Below are 12,299 nucleotides of genomic sequence, written 5' to 3' on the forward strand. Positions count from 1 at the left end.
AAATGAAAGATTGTTGTGTGTCGTGAATGAAACATTGACAGTTTAGAGACACAAGAGGTAAAAGTAGTCGTGTGGATGAGCAATAATTCTTCGCTGCCTTCTATATAATCTACTGAGACCTTCAGGATAGGAGAGGTAAATCACAGCTATTATGATGTAACTATTCCAATATGGTTCCATATTTATGGCCTTACCTTTCCATATAATGAATGTGTTTCTTAGTGTCCCCTTTGGAGGAGCCTGAGTGATGCAGTCAGACTCCCTCCAGCCGGTTGACTCCACCTCGGTTTGTGTTACTTTATGATGACTCCTGTCAAGACTGAATAGACTGGGTGGGTGGACCGCGCATGCGCCGTGCGCTCTATCCTCCTCTCAGTGCCGCAGGAAAAGCGCAGAGAAGACGCCGCGGAGAGATAGAGGGAGAGAGAGACAGAGAGAGGGGAAAACAGTTGGAAAAGAGGAGAAGAACATGGACACGAGCAGCGGCTTCAGTTGATGTGATCCGCGGCGCGCTGGAGCCGGATAGCAGCTCTCCTCTCTGCCGCACAGCTGCTCCGTTATGTCGGACAACCCGAGAGGAGAACAACGCCAGGGAATGGAGGGATTCTTCTAAAAAAAACTGCGCCTGTGCTGTCAGGGCTTGAGGACACCACTGGGGACACAACAGTGTACGCGAGGAGCGCCTCACGCGATCCAACTCGTCGTGCTCTCCAACAACAAGGCCACGGTCAAAGTTTTCTCCCCCTCCTCCTCCTCCTCCTCCTCCTTCCTCCCAACCTCACACATTTTTTTTCAGGAGAAGAGAGGAAATTTCTCTGCATTGAATTCCTTTGGTCGGGATGTCATCCGCCGCCAGGAGGAGTTCCTCTGACTGATCCTCCAGCTGCTGCGTAACGAGAGAGAGAGAGAAAGAGAGAGAGGGAGAAGATGGGAGACGCGGCAGCAGACGGCGGGATGAGACGGACCTTCATCGTCCCGTCCATCAAGAGCTTCGACCACTACGACTTCGCCAGGGCCAAGATCTCGTGCAGCCTGACGTGGCTCGTGGCCAAAGCTTTCGGCTCGGGTAGGTGGCGCCGCTTCGTCGTTTGTCGTCAAACATCGTCCGGATTGATCCTCTCTGTGCGTCGTGATGCGGACAGATGTGGTGGCTGATGGACCCATGTGGCTATTTAGTAAACAGCAGCCTGTATTAATTAATCAGACACTGAACAGACCCAGTTAAACTCCTGCATTGCTCCTCCCCTTGTTGTTAAAGATACCGACATTTCCTCTCTTTCCCTTCTTTAAAATAGCAGTTGAATAGGAATTATTCTCCAAAATCAGAAGAACATTAGTCCTGTTTATCCTTTAAATGAGTCATTTCAAACTGATGTAAACTGGATGGTATTGAAGGTTAATGGTGCGTGTCTAAAGCCATTGATCCAACCTGTTGATGATCAGTCTCCACTGCAGAAGTGAGGTGTAACCTGTTGTGTAACACAACCTCTTTCACAGCCATCTTTACTGGTGGAAAGCTGGTCAACAGATGCAGGGACTCCATGTCTGTGTTGTAACTAGACCAACGTCAGAGACTTCACTGCATCTGGATGCATTTTTTGGAAGCCAGCACGTTTGCAAACACAATAGACGCACAAAACATTCACTCACACCCACGAAAACACTCTGACAGGTGCACGCGCTTTGCACGGACAGTAAAGGTGTCCGTCTCTGGTCCTCTGGTGGTTTAGCAGCCCACTGGCCGCTGGAATAAAACCACTGGCACTGGTTTCCATGCAGCCAAATGTTCTACAATATCTGATCAAAATGTTCATGAATGCTTCACTGGAAATGCTTTTCTCCATCCAACAGCTCAAAACCCGAAGACATTCAGTTTATTCTCACATTGTTTCTTGAAAAATGACTGAAACAGTTTATCTTTGGCTCTGTATGATGTCAGAATATAAAACATAGTCCAACGTCGCCACTTAAGTTAATGTTGAGAAGCTAACTGAATAATTGACTAATTCATTCCTTTCTAAGCAGTAGCACAGCTTACAGACACTGTTGTGTTGTGTGTGTCTTCATGACAATACTGCTGATGTTTTCATACACATGTGGGTCAGTAATTACTCAACATGAGCTCCTGTGTCCTGTCCTCACTGAGGCTGAACAACTAAAACACAGAGTGACTCCAGCCGGAGCTTTACTCCAGGTCCTCACGAAGGCTTTTAATGTACAGCGCTGTAAGTCTCAGAGGGGCCACACACACACACACACACACACACACACACAAAGAGAGAGAGCTCTCCATCACACCTCGTGTATCAGACACTTGGCTCCAAACAGCTGCGTGAGACTCACAGACGTCGACATGTTTGGGTTCAGTCTGCTGTTCGTAGCATTCTGCCGCCGCCGCCGCCGCCGCCGTGTTTTGTCTTTCCTCTGCTGACACACTTTCACCACAACCCTGTGGCCCACTTCATAACCGGTCCTCAGGAGCCTCCACCGGCCTAGTTTGGCGGTTTGAATCTCAGATGTTACGACTTCCTCATCTGCCTGAAGTTTTGGACTGAAGGTTCGGAGAGGCGGGTTAGCATTAGCATCGAGGTGCCGGACACATTGAGTAGGAAGCTAAAGGGAGTAAAATATTCAAATGGTACTTTTTTAAAACAAAGGGATTGACTGTAAGAAGAAGAGGGAAAGATTCAGAGAGGACAATTCATGAAGAAGAAGCACAACAAACCCCAGAGTTTAAAAACAGAAGAACAACAGAGAAACGGCCTTCTAGTAGCCCAGCGGCCATGTTTTAAGACACATAAACTACTCTTGTGCTTTTTACTACAAAAGACCAATGAACTGGTGAGAATCACATGTACTTCTATCTCTCTTATTGAAGAGTCAACACTCTATGAATATGCAAATATTTAGGTTCAAAAGTTTATCTGTGGGACACAAGATGCCTCCTCTGCGCGCGCGTGTGTGTGTGTGTGTGTGTGTGTGTGTTGCATAGTGAACCTCGTGTTTCGTGAGCACAGACAGACTTTCCCCCTCCAGCTGATCCAGGTTGAGCAGTAAAGAGTAATATCACATCATCAGCTGCAGAACAAACGCCTCGATGATCCTGGCAATGAGTCAATGATCGACTTGAATGAAAACATGCACACGTCTTCCCTGGAGTGGAGGACCTTTAAGGCTTTCATCAGTTCACAGCTGTGCAGTGATTGTCGTGTCTTTTGCTGTGTGTCGCATGCTGCGCTGCTTTGAAGGGAGACGCCATCTCCGGCTGTCACACCAACGTCTACAGCATGTTGTGTAGGAAATATGTGAGATGATCCAGTGCATGGATACCTTTAGCTTTACCTTTAGCAGCCATCAGGTAGCAAAATCCTGCAGCTCGGACGGCGGAAAGGAAAGGTTCACTCTTCTTGGCCGTAGCAGGCAGTTGTTTTCAGAAAAAAGTTGTGAAAACTGTCCGTGTGCAAACCGACCAGCACCAAACGTCACATGGACGCGTTTTCACAGCTAGTCGGTGAACATAAAGGAGCATTTAGCCGCTAAAGAGACGGATGTTCCACTTGGTGGAGACCAACAACAGAGCTACAAGAGGGTGAATGTTGGACTCACATTATAATGTTGCTCCATAATTTGTATAAATGGGTTTGCTAACAAGTTCACGTGTTTATTTTTACAAGCTATAATTTATTAGTGTTGCATTCAAATGTCCAACACATTTGTTATTGTAGGTTTAAAGTATTGATAATCTCTATGAGAGGGTTCAGCACAATTTCAAATGAACAACAACGCGACAGCACGCAGTGACAACACGACACAACGCTAATGAAATATAATCTGACATCTGAACTCTTTCCAGTTGCCGATCACTCACTGAATGTGTGTTTTTAACAAAGCGAGTCAGCAGCGATCAACACTGCTGACGGTGACGTGTGCACGCGGAGCTGTGATCTCGGGGTCATTCAGGGGGGCGGGGCTTCTCCAGGCCTGGACTTCCTGTGGCAGCTACTTCCTGTCCGTTTCCTCTTCGACGGCCGACACAAAGGAGACGGGTTTTACTTGACGAGGCAGATTTTTATTTTTTACAAACTCTAGAAAAACTTGCTCTCTGTGCTCTTGCAGCCTGGATTTTACTGACCTTGAAGTTTAAAGGTCGTTAAACACTTTGAAGTGCGAGCGTTTATCTTTCTGATAGTTTCTGAGTGAACTAACCATCTCCAACAAATAACCATCATGTATTCACACAAAGCACAGCTTTATCAATCGGCTTCATAGGCCTTCGGACATCAATGTAATAGTTGTGACTAGAAGCAAGAAGTTATGAAGTAAACGTCGATGTGCGTCTGTTGCTTTAAATATCTCTCCTCATCACGTTGTGGCATGAGCGCCGCTCTGACCACACACACTGGAAAACTGCAGATGTTTATCACAAGCTCAGATTTTGTGCTTTAAATCTCACAATTTATTACGTTTATTACTTTCTTGTCTCTGCATACGTGTTATTTTTGGAGCATTAACGAGTAGAAAGCTGCACCTTTTGTGGTGGATTTATTTTATGTCCTTTGTTTCCTTCAGTGTGATTCAGAGGCGAGCTGAGAGGAAATGACCCGACAGCAGGAATACACACTCACGCAGTGTTATTGAAGTGCCTCACCACACACACACACACACACACACACACACACACACACACACACACACACACACACACACACACACACACACACACACACACATTCCTTTACTTGCCTGTTATATATGTATATATTGTGTTATTTACTGGCAGATTGATGCTAGTAGTGCACGACTTTGAGTCTCAACATGTGGTTTACATCAACAACGTGCTGAAGGAGTGAAGGAGGGAGGAAGGAGGGAGGAAAGAGGGGGGGAGGAAGGAGGGAGGAAAGAGGGAGGGAGGAAGGAAAGAGTGAGTGAGTCCTGGAAGTGTAGCTGTGTGTTTTTGTGCGTTCAGCTCTTTTCCTCAAATCAGATTTACTGTACGAGGGAACTCGATTAGGAGGTCATGCTTTACAACACACACTTCCACCTTCACACATTCTTGCGACCCACACACCCGCTCACACACACACACACACACACACACACACACACACACACACACCCCCCCCCACACACACACACTGTTGCTTTGTGCTCACAAGATGTCCTGGATCTTCAGTGAGATAAGCACAAATAAACATACATGTGGATGATGGAAAGGCTCTAACTGTTTTGTTTAGTGAAAATATACTTTTCGTGATGGTCACAAGGTTTTGTGGCGTCCACCATCTTCCCTCTGTGTGTGTGTGTGTGTGTGTGATTATACTGTACCAGCCTTGAGCTGCTTTTGGCCCTGAAAGTAAAAGTAAAACAACAAAAACAATAGTGGCGTACAGCTTCTTTTACTGCCTGCATTCAGTTCGGTTTAGTTTGTGAACACTGTACTCGTGACGTCCTGTCCCAGGACCTCACATCGGATCAGGAACAACTCCCCAAATATAGATAGTAAAACCCTTTCACAGGGAAAAAAGGGAAGAACCTTGATAGAGCAACAGAGGAGGATCTTTCTCCAGGATGGACAGAAGCAACAGATGCCATGTGAACGTGTCAGAAACAATGCAATGAGTAGTATACGCATGGTCCACGGTGCATGCATCCAGTGCCGGCGTGAGAAGCGTATTGACACGTGTCTTTCCTGTTGTGCAGACGCCGTGCCGGAGGAGCTGGTGGAGCCGCTGTACAGGGACCAGTACAACCAGGAGCACCTGAAGCCCCCGGTGGCCGGCCTGCTGCAGTCGGCGGAGCTGTACTGCCGGGCCGGGAGCCTGATCCTGCGCAGCGACGCCGTCAAACCGCTGCTGGGACACAACGCGGTCATCCAGGCGCTGGCCCAGAAAGGCCTGTACGTCACCGACCAGGACCGGCTGGTCACCGAGCGCGATCTGACCGGCACGCCGATCCACATGGTGAGTGGAGACGCAACCACTGAACGCACCCTGGTCACAGCGAGTCTGTAATTCATGTTTTTGTCTGTCACGTGAGTGTATAAGCATCTCAACCGGGGCTCCAACTAAGGATTACATTTCATTAGTTGTCTCTATGAAATGTTAAAAATCTAAAAAAAAAAGGTCCGTCTCTACACGCTCAGATGGGACTGTGTGTGCTGTGTGTTCCCATCACGGCGATCAGAGAGTCATGTGATGGTGTGTTTGAGTGTTCGGCTCCATGAGTCCAACTGTGAGGCCTCTGAGATCTGTCCTGTTGAGAGAAAAACAACCGCTAATGACGGGTTCCCTCTCGCAAGCCGTTACTCACCGTTCAGTGGCGAGCGTGTTCTGGTAGTTTGATGTCTGTACTGTGTGAAGAACTAGATGGAAGAACATATATATCTTCATCATTGATTGATCTTAATATGAAAGTTCTTGATTAATAAAGGAGATCGACTAATTTGTCGACAGAATATCAGAAAAGCCAAAAGTGATGTATTGAAGTTGCTCATTTGAAGCAGAAAGTCGTCGCACCAGAGAGGAACAAACTCATTTATCTGAGAGAAGGATCCTCAGCCGTCATCATCACTTGTTGATCGACTGATGAATCGATTCGCTCGTTGTTTCAGTTCCAGAACGAGATTCTTCTGGTTCGATTTGTGACGTTCTTTGATGGCGTTTTAGTTCAATCTGGATGTGCTGAGCCTGCGGCAGCAGATCCAGACACGCTGCACACACATGGCTGCAGACCGGCCGCTTCTCCTGACGCTGAAAGGTGTCTGCATTGCAGTGCAGCCTCTCTCTCTCCCCTCCCTCCCTCGCTCGCTCTCTCGCCGTCTGTCTTCTTTCCTCAACTCTGTGATCGCCTCTGCAAAGTAGAGGAACTGCCTTTCTCCTCTGCCTCCCTCCCTTCATCCTTCCCTACCTCGACCTGTCTGATCCCGACTCTCATCGCTGTGGATTAAATCAGACCGAGACATTATTATCCATAGAATATTTAACTGAAGCTTAATCATATTCCACCAAATGTGTCTCTCCATCTCAGGTTGCCTCTGCTCGAGCTCTCGCTTTTTACAGCTGGAGAGAATAATTCAAAGTCACGAGTCGAGGGCGTTTTATTGTACGTCTGCTCGTGCTCACCACACCTCTGATGGGCTCATTGATTGAGGATGTTGTGAAGGTGAATGATGTGCGGCGATTACACGCCGAGCGCAAGGATCCCGTGTTCTTTCTCGACAATGAAAGTGCATCTGAACATCCGTCTCCTTGGCGTGTGATTTAATGTCCATTTTAAGTGACAGGGTTAAGTAGAGAAATGGAGACTAAAGGCTGTTGACTCTCTACGACTATTGACCTTCATTTGTGTAGCAGCCATGAATCTGTCCGTCCTCATTGTCGCTCTGTGCCCTTCCTGCTTCACTAGGTTGCCTCTGCAAAGTAGAGCAACTGCCTGTGTGTGTGTCTGTGTCTGTGTGTGTGTGTGTGTGTGTGTGTGTGTGTGTGTGTGTGTGTGTGTGTGTGTGGACTCAGCGGGAACATTTCAGTCAGGCTGAAGTCGAAGGCTTTTCATTTTGGGTTATGGTATATCTGCAGAGAAAATGATGACCTCATGGTTTTCCAAATACTGTGCAACAGAAGAATAACTCATGTCAGGGAGGAGGAAGAGGAGGAGGAGGAGGAGGAGGAGGAGGAGAAGGAGGAGCGTGGCAGTCTGTCAGAGGGCGAATGGATGTAGAGAGAGAAGGAGGGAACAGAGGGAAGATGGAATTTCGGAGGGCTGCTATGTGGCCGCCGTCCAGGAGGAAGCAGGAAAGTAGAGCAGGAGGAGATAGGAAAGGTGGATGTGGAAGTCCACGAGAAGACGACTGGAAAGGGGGGAGATGGGGAAGAAGGAACGATGGAGGAGAGGGGAGGGGAAGGCATTGCCTTTTTGGCGGGCGGGATGGCGTGTGTGTGTGTGTGTGTGTGTGTGTGTGTGTGTGTGTGTGTGTGTGTGTGTGCCAGAGAACGAATGGAAAAGGCCCACTACGAATGTGGCCATCTGGAAAGAGGAGAGAGGAGAGAGGAGAGAGGAGGGGACAAAGAGGAGACGAGGGGAGAGGAAAAGAGCCGAGGACATGAAGTGCAGGGAGGGCTGAGGAGAGAGGAGAGGAAAGGAGGGAAGACGTGATGAGCACCACTGCAGCACTGTGGAGGGTGGGGTCTTACAGTGAATCAAAGCATGTCTGGTGCACAAACGAGAGCCCACACACACACACACACACACACACGTGCACACACCTCCAAAGAGCCGTCAGACCTCCAGCAGTGTGCATAAGACCTGTGTGTCCTCACGGCTTTGCTGTCAAGCTCCTCTCCGGCTTCTCGCCGCCCTCGAAGAGTTAAAACCCTGGAAGACGAGAAAGTGACGGCGGCGGCGCGGTGATTGAGTTTTCCTGCAGAGGGGCGTGTCCCGCGACTAAAAGCCTCCTTCCAAATGTTGCTGAGGGATTTGGAGGATTTCATGGAGGTGTGTGTGTGTGTGTGTGTGTGTGAGAGAGAGAGAGAGAGACGGCGGTCATCTTTAGTGGCCGTTTGGACAAACAGGACACACACTCACATCTCCATAGAGCCAGACATGGAGGTGTGAAGTTGTGCGATAAAAACACTTGTGTTGCTCAGATGGAGGTCTCTCCTCAGTGTGTACCTGCGCTGAACCGACCCGTGTGATGTTTGTGGAGAAAGAGGTTACTTTGATTTTCTGTTTGCTCAGCTGTATTGTGCTTTCCTATAGACGCCTTTGATCAAGGGCACACACACACACACACGCACAGACACACACACACTAATGCAGCCACACAACAGTAGTGGTGAATACTGATGCTCAGGGTGTGCATGTGTGGGCATTGCAGCTCTTTATGACCAGCAGCTGCTAGTTCTACAGCCTTATAAGGTCTGTCACCGTGGAGGTTAGACTGCTTCTGCACACACACACACACACACACACACACACACACACACACACACACACACACACACACACACACACACACACACCATAAGGTCTTTGTAAAGGGATAATAGACTGCACATGGCTTTAAAGCCCATGATGTAGTGTCAACAGTAGTATTTGATGTGTAAGCAGCGTCATGATTTTCGAAAATTGTGGTGAATAATTTGCACTTTAATGCAAATAATAATGTAGAAAAATCCCAATGAAACACAAATTAAGAATAGGATGATTTAAATTCACGCGGCTTCATCACCCGGTGCTCTGAACGCAGACGATGAGCAGCTTCACAGGCTTCTGATCGACGTCACAGATTTAGGGGATTTATGCAAATTATTTTAGAAAAGCTTTAATCACAGTGGGTTTTTATGGAAATCATATTTTTGGGATCTAAAGCCGGAGCTGCTTGGGTCGTCCCTCCCTCTTGTCGTTCAGACCGGCTCCTGCTCCTCCGGATGAGAATGTGCACAATGTCAAATATCCTGTAATATCCTGAAGATGCAGGAATTCATAAGTGTCTGCAGTCTGTTTTCATAGTTCAATACCAGGCTGCGAGCCAAACAATCCTGTTTACCCGTTTAACCTTTTGGAAACCGTGCGCGGAAATCTTCCCGCTCCAATTTTAAGTCCCAGCATGCCCCATTCAGACAATCTTTTGACATAAAATACGTAATTTTTCCATTTTTGAACTGAACAATACAGTTTTTTGACTGAAACTCCTTCCTAACAGGTCAAGACTTTGTTTTATTGTGATTTCTGTTGCAGATTCTGATTCTTTAGGTCCTAATCTTTCCAAAAAGGTGTCTTATTGATGCTCCAGGAGGCATTTTTGGGGAATCTGGCTCATATCATGCTGGATGTTCATAGTTATGATCAAAATATTTTTTTAAAAAAAAGAAAATTTTGCAGATACACATTACTTTGCTGAACAAATACACACAATAAACACAAGTAATGAGGCCTGGAGACAACATTGGTTCCACAGTTTCCTCTGCAGCTGTAGCATTAAGTGTTACATGCTACATGCACACCAGCAAACATGTCACCAAACAGCTCCTACAATAAGGTTGCATCCTTTACTTTGGGAGTGCAGACACACAAGTCCAGTTTGTTCAAGTATCCCGGCAGTTATTTCCATGAGGAGTTTGTTTTTCACGACCAAATGACTCCGGCACACTCGCTGTGTGTTTAGACTGGCCGCCGCTGAGCACCGGCAGCAGCCAGGAGTCACAGCAACGGATCAGTCGTTGGTTTCTTGGGGAAACACTCGGTCACACGGGCTGTGCAAGAGGCCGCGTGGTCATGAATAGAGAGGCCTGTGCTTCACCGTGCGGGCCGCGGCGGGACGACGTCGCGCTGCCTATTTGAGTCACCTGGATCACGGAGCACCTGCCTGAAGGCGTTTGTTCAGCTTCGGTTGCACACGTCGGACACAGTGAGTGTGTCTGAGCTGAGCCGGTGGTGTGACAGGAAGGGGAAGGGGAGGTCTGTTGATCTGACCGGCCTGGAATGGGATCAGAAAGGCCAGGAGAATGTCACGCTTTGTGTGCTGTGTGTGCTGATGGATGGAAAAAAAACACATTTGATAGTGTGTGCACTTAACACAGTTACATGTACAGACTATTAGGAGTGTGTTTCAGAGGCGCTGGACGGATGAAACTTCTATTCTCTGAAGATTCACTGAGTTGTTGGTGTCTACAATAGACTGTTGAAGCATGATAGATGTCCTGTGGGTTCAGTAGCCGAGGCCGGCTGCATACTACACACATTGAGCAAACAGAAGGCGAAGTGGCACATGCAAGGTCCGTGATAAGATAGCAACCACTTGCACAGCGGCATTGTGAGCTGAGGAAGCAAAGCCAGCCACTTCGACTGAAAGTACACTTGTTTCTTTCTTGCTGACGTTGGTTTGAGTAAAACTGGACACCATATGATTCATCTGTCTCCGCCTCAAATCTTATTGTCTTTCTCAGTCGATTTAAAAAGGCATAAAATGCCCCTTAAAATATCAACGATACGGCAAACTCTGGAGCTAAATCCAAAGGGTTGATACAAGCACATCTTTTCTTTTTTCAAGGGATCTTTAGTTGAATCAGTTGGTCGCTCCGCAGTCAAAGAAGCACACATGCATGAAGTCAGGCCTTCAGTGTGAGGGGTAATCCTTGCAACGCTCTTGTGTTCCCACAGAGTTCCCACCTGGCGCTCATTGACACCCTGATGATGGCGTACACGGTGGAGATGGTCAGCGTGGAGCGGGTGATGACCTGCATCAACAGGTACTCCTCCGCTGGACCCTCACACGGCGATGGACACATCCAGGAGCTGCCTTATGACACCGAGGACGCAATCTCCACTTGGATCAACAAGGTACACACACACACACACACAGAGGCAAAGTCTCATTTCAGAGTACAACGACCGCACACATCCTTGTGCCTTTTCCAATGTGACACACTCTTGTTTCACTCCGGATACAGGAGACACAGGAGATGCTGGAAAGTGTGTCAGAGCTCAATCCCTCCATCACTGCTTCAAAATCTCATATGTTTGTCTGGAACCAGCCACATATATTCATGCCAGATGAAGTACTGAGAGACAGCTGACTCAGCCTGAACTGCTTTGCTTTTGCTAAAGCAGGATTGTGAGAGTAAAGTCAGCCCTGGAGTGAGCTGTAAGCTTTAAGTCTCTGATTGAATCTTCTTCATACAGTCACCTCCAGTTGCTTTTGCTGATCTCGCAGGAGATTTTAAGGGACTTTTGACACAGTTGTCCCAATTCTACGTGGTTTAAAATAATGAAACAAGCCCCAATAAAGCATGATTCAGTCAATTCATTGGACAATGATTGCAGACATTCTTTGCTGAAGGAGCTCATGAGCTTGATTCTCCCTTTTTCCAGTCAAATGACGGGAAGGTACACATGTGGATTTAAAAAACACATGTGGCATTGTCTCTCTGTGCAGCCGTAGTCGGGATTGGCCGACGCGACCGAGTGCATCCTCAAGCCAAAATGTGACATCACCGTTTGCACAGAAACCGTTGAGGAAAGAAAAGCAGTTGTCTCATTAGAGTCTTCTGTAAAGTCATTTCTAGGTTGTGTTTTGGTTGGAAGTCGGCTGTGTGATCAGGTTACAGGGATGAAGTGGTGGTGAAACATGTTGCTTTGATGTGTGAAGCCAAAGTACTCATGTTCAGGTGGATCTTCTTCCCATCACAGACTCACAATCACTCTCTGTGTGCACAAAATGCTTGTCTGAAATTTGACCTCTGTCTGTCTGTCTGTCTGTCTGTCTGTCTGTCTGTCTGTCTGTCTGTCTGTCTGTCTTCAGG

At 47.5% G+C, this 12,299-nt stretch overlaps 1 protein-coding gene across 2 annotated transcripts in view; it reads left to right on the forward strand.

The window, feature by feature from the left end:
- Window positions 1-372: 372 nt before the first annotated feature.
- camsap2b (calmodulin regulated spectrin-associated protein family, member 2b) overlaps window positions 373-12,299 on the forward strand; it is a 35,203-nt gene continuing 23,276 nt past the window's right edge. For both annotated transcript variants that reach the window (XM_068599097.1, XM_068599106.1), the window contains exons 1-4: window positions 373-1,066; window positions 5,701-5,960; window positions 11,158-11,337; window position 12,299. The exon at window position 12,299 is cut by the window's right edge and continues 86 nt beyond it. In XM_068599097.1, the coding sequence (XP_068455198.1) occupies window positions 928-1,066; window positions 5,701-5,960; window positions 11,158-11,337; window position 12,299 (580 nt within the window). In that variant the 5' untranslated portion in view covers window positions 373-927. The remainder of the gene's footprint in view (window positions 1,067-5,700; window positions 5,961-11,157; window positions 11,338-12,298) is intronic.

Source organism: Clinocottus analis, unplaced genomic scaffold (genome assembly GCF_023055335.1).
Source record: "Clinocottus analis isolate CAN_PGR_092001 unplaced genomic scaffold, fCliAna1.0.p SCAF_11, whole genome shotgun sequence".
Lineage (NCBI taxonomy): Eukaryota > Metazoa > Chordata > Actinopteri > Perciformes > Cottidae > Clinocottus > Clinocottus analis.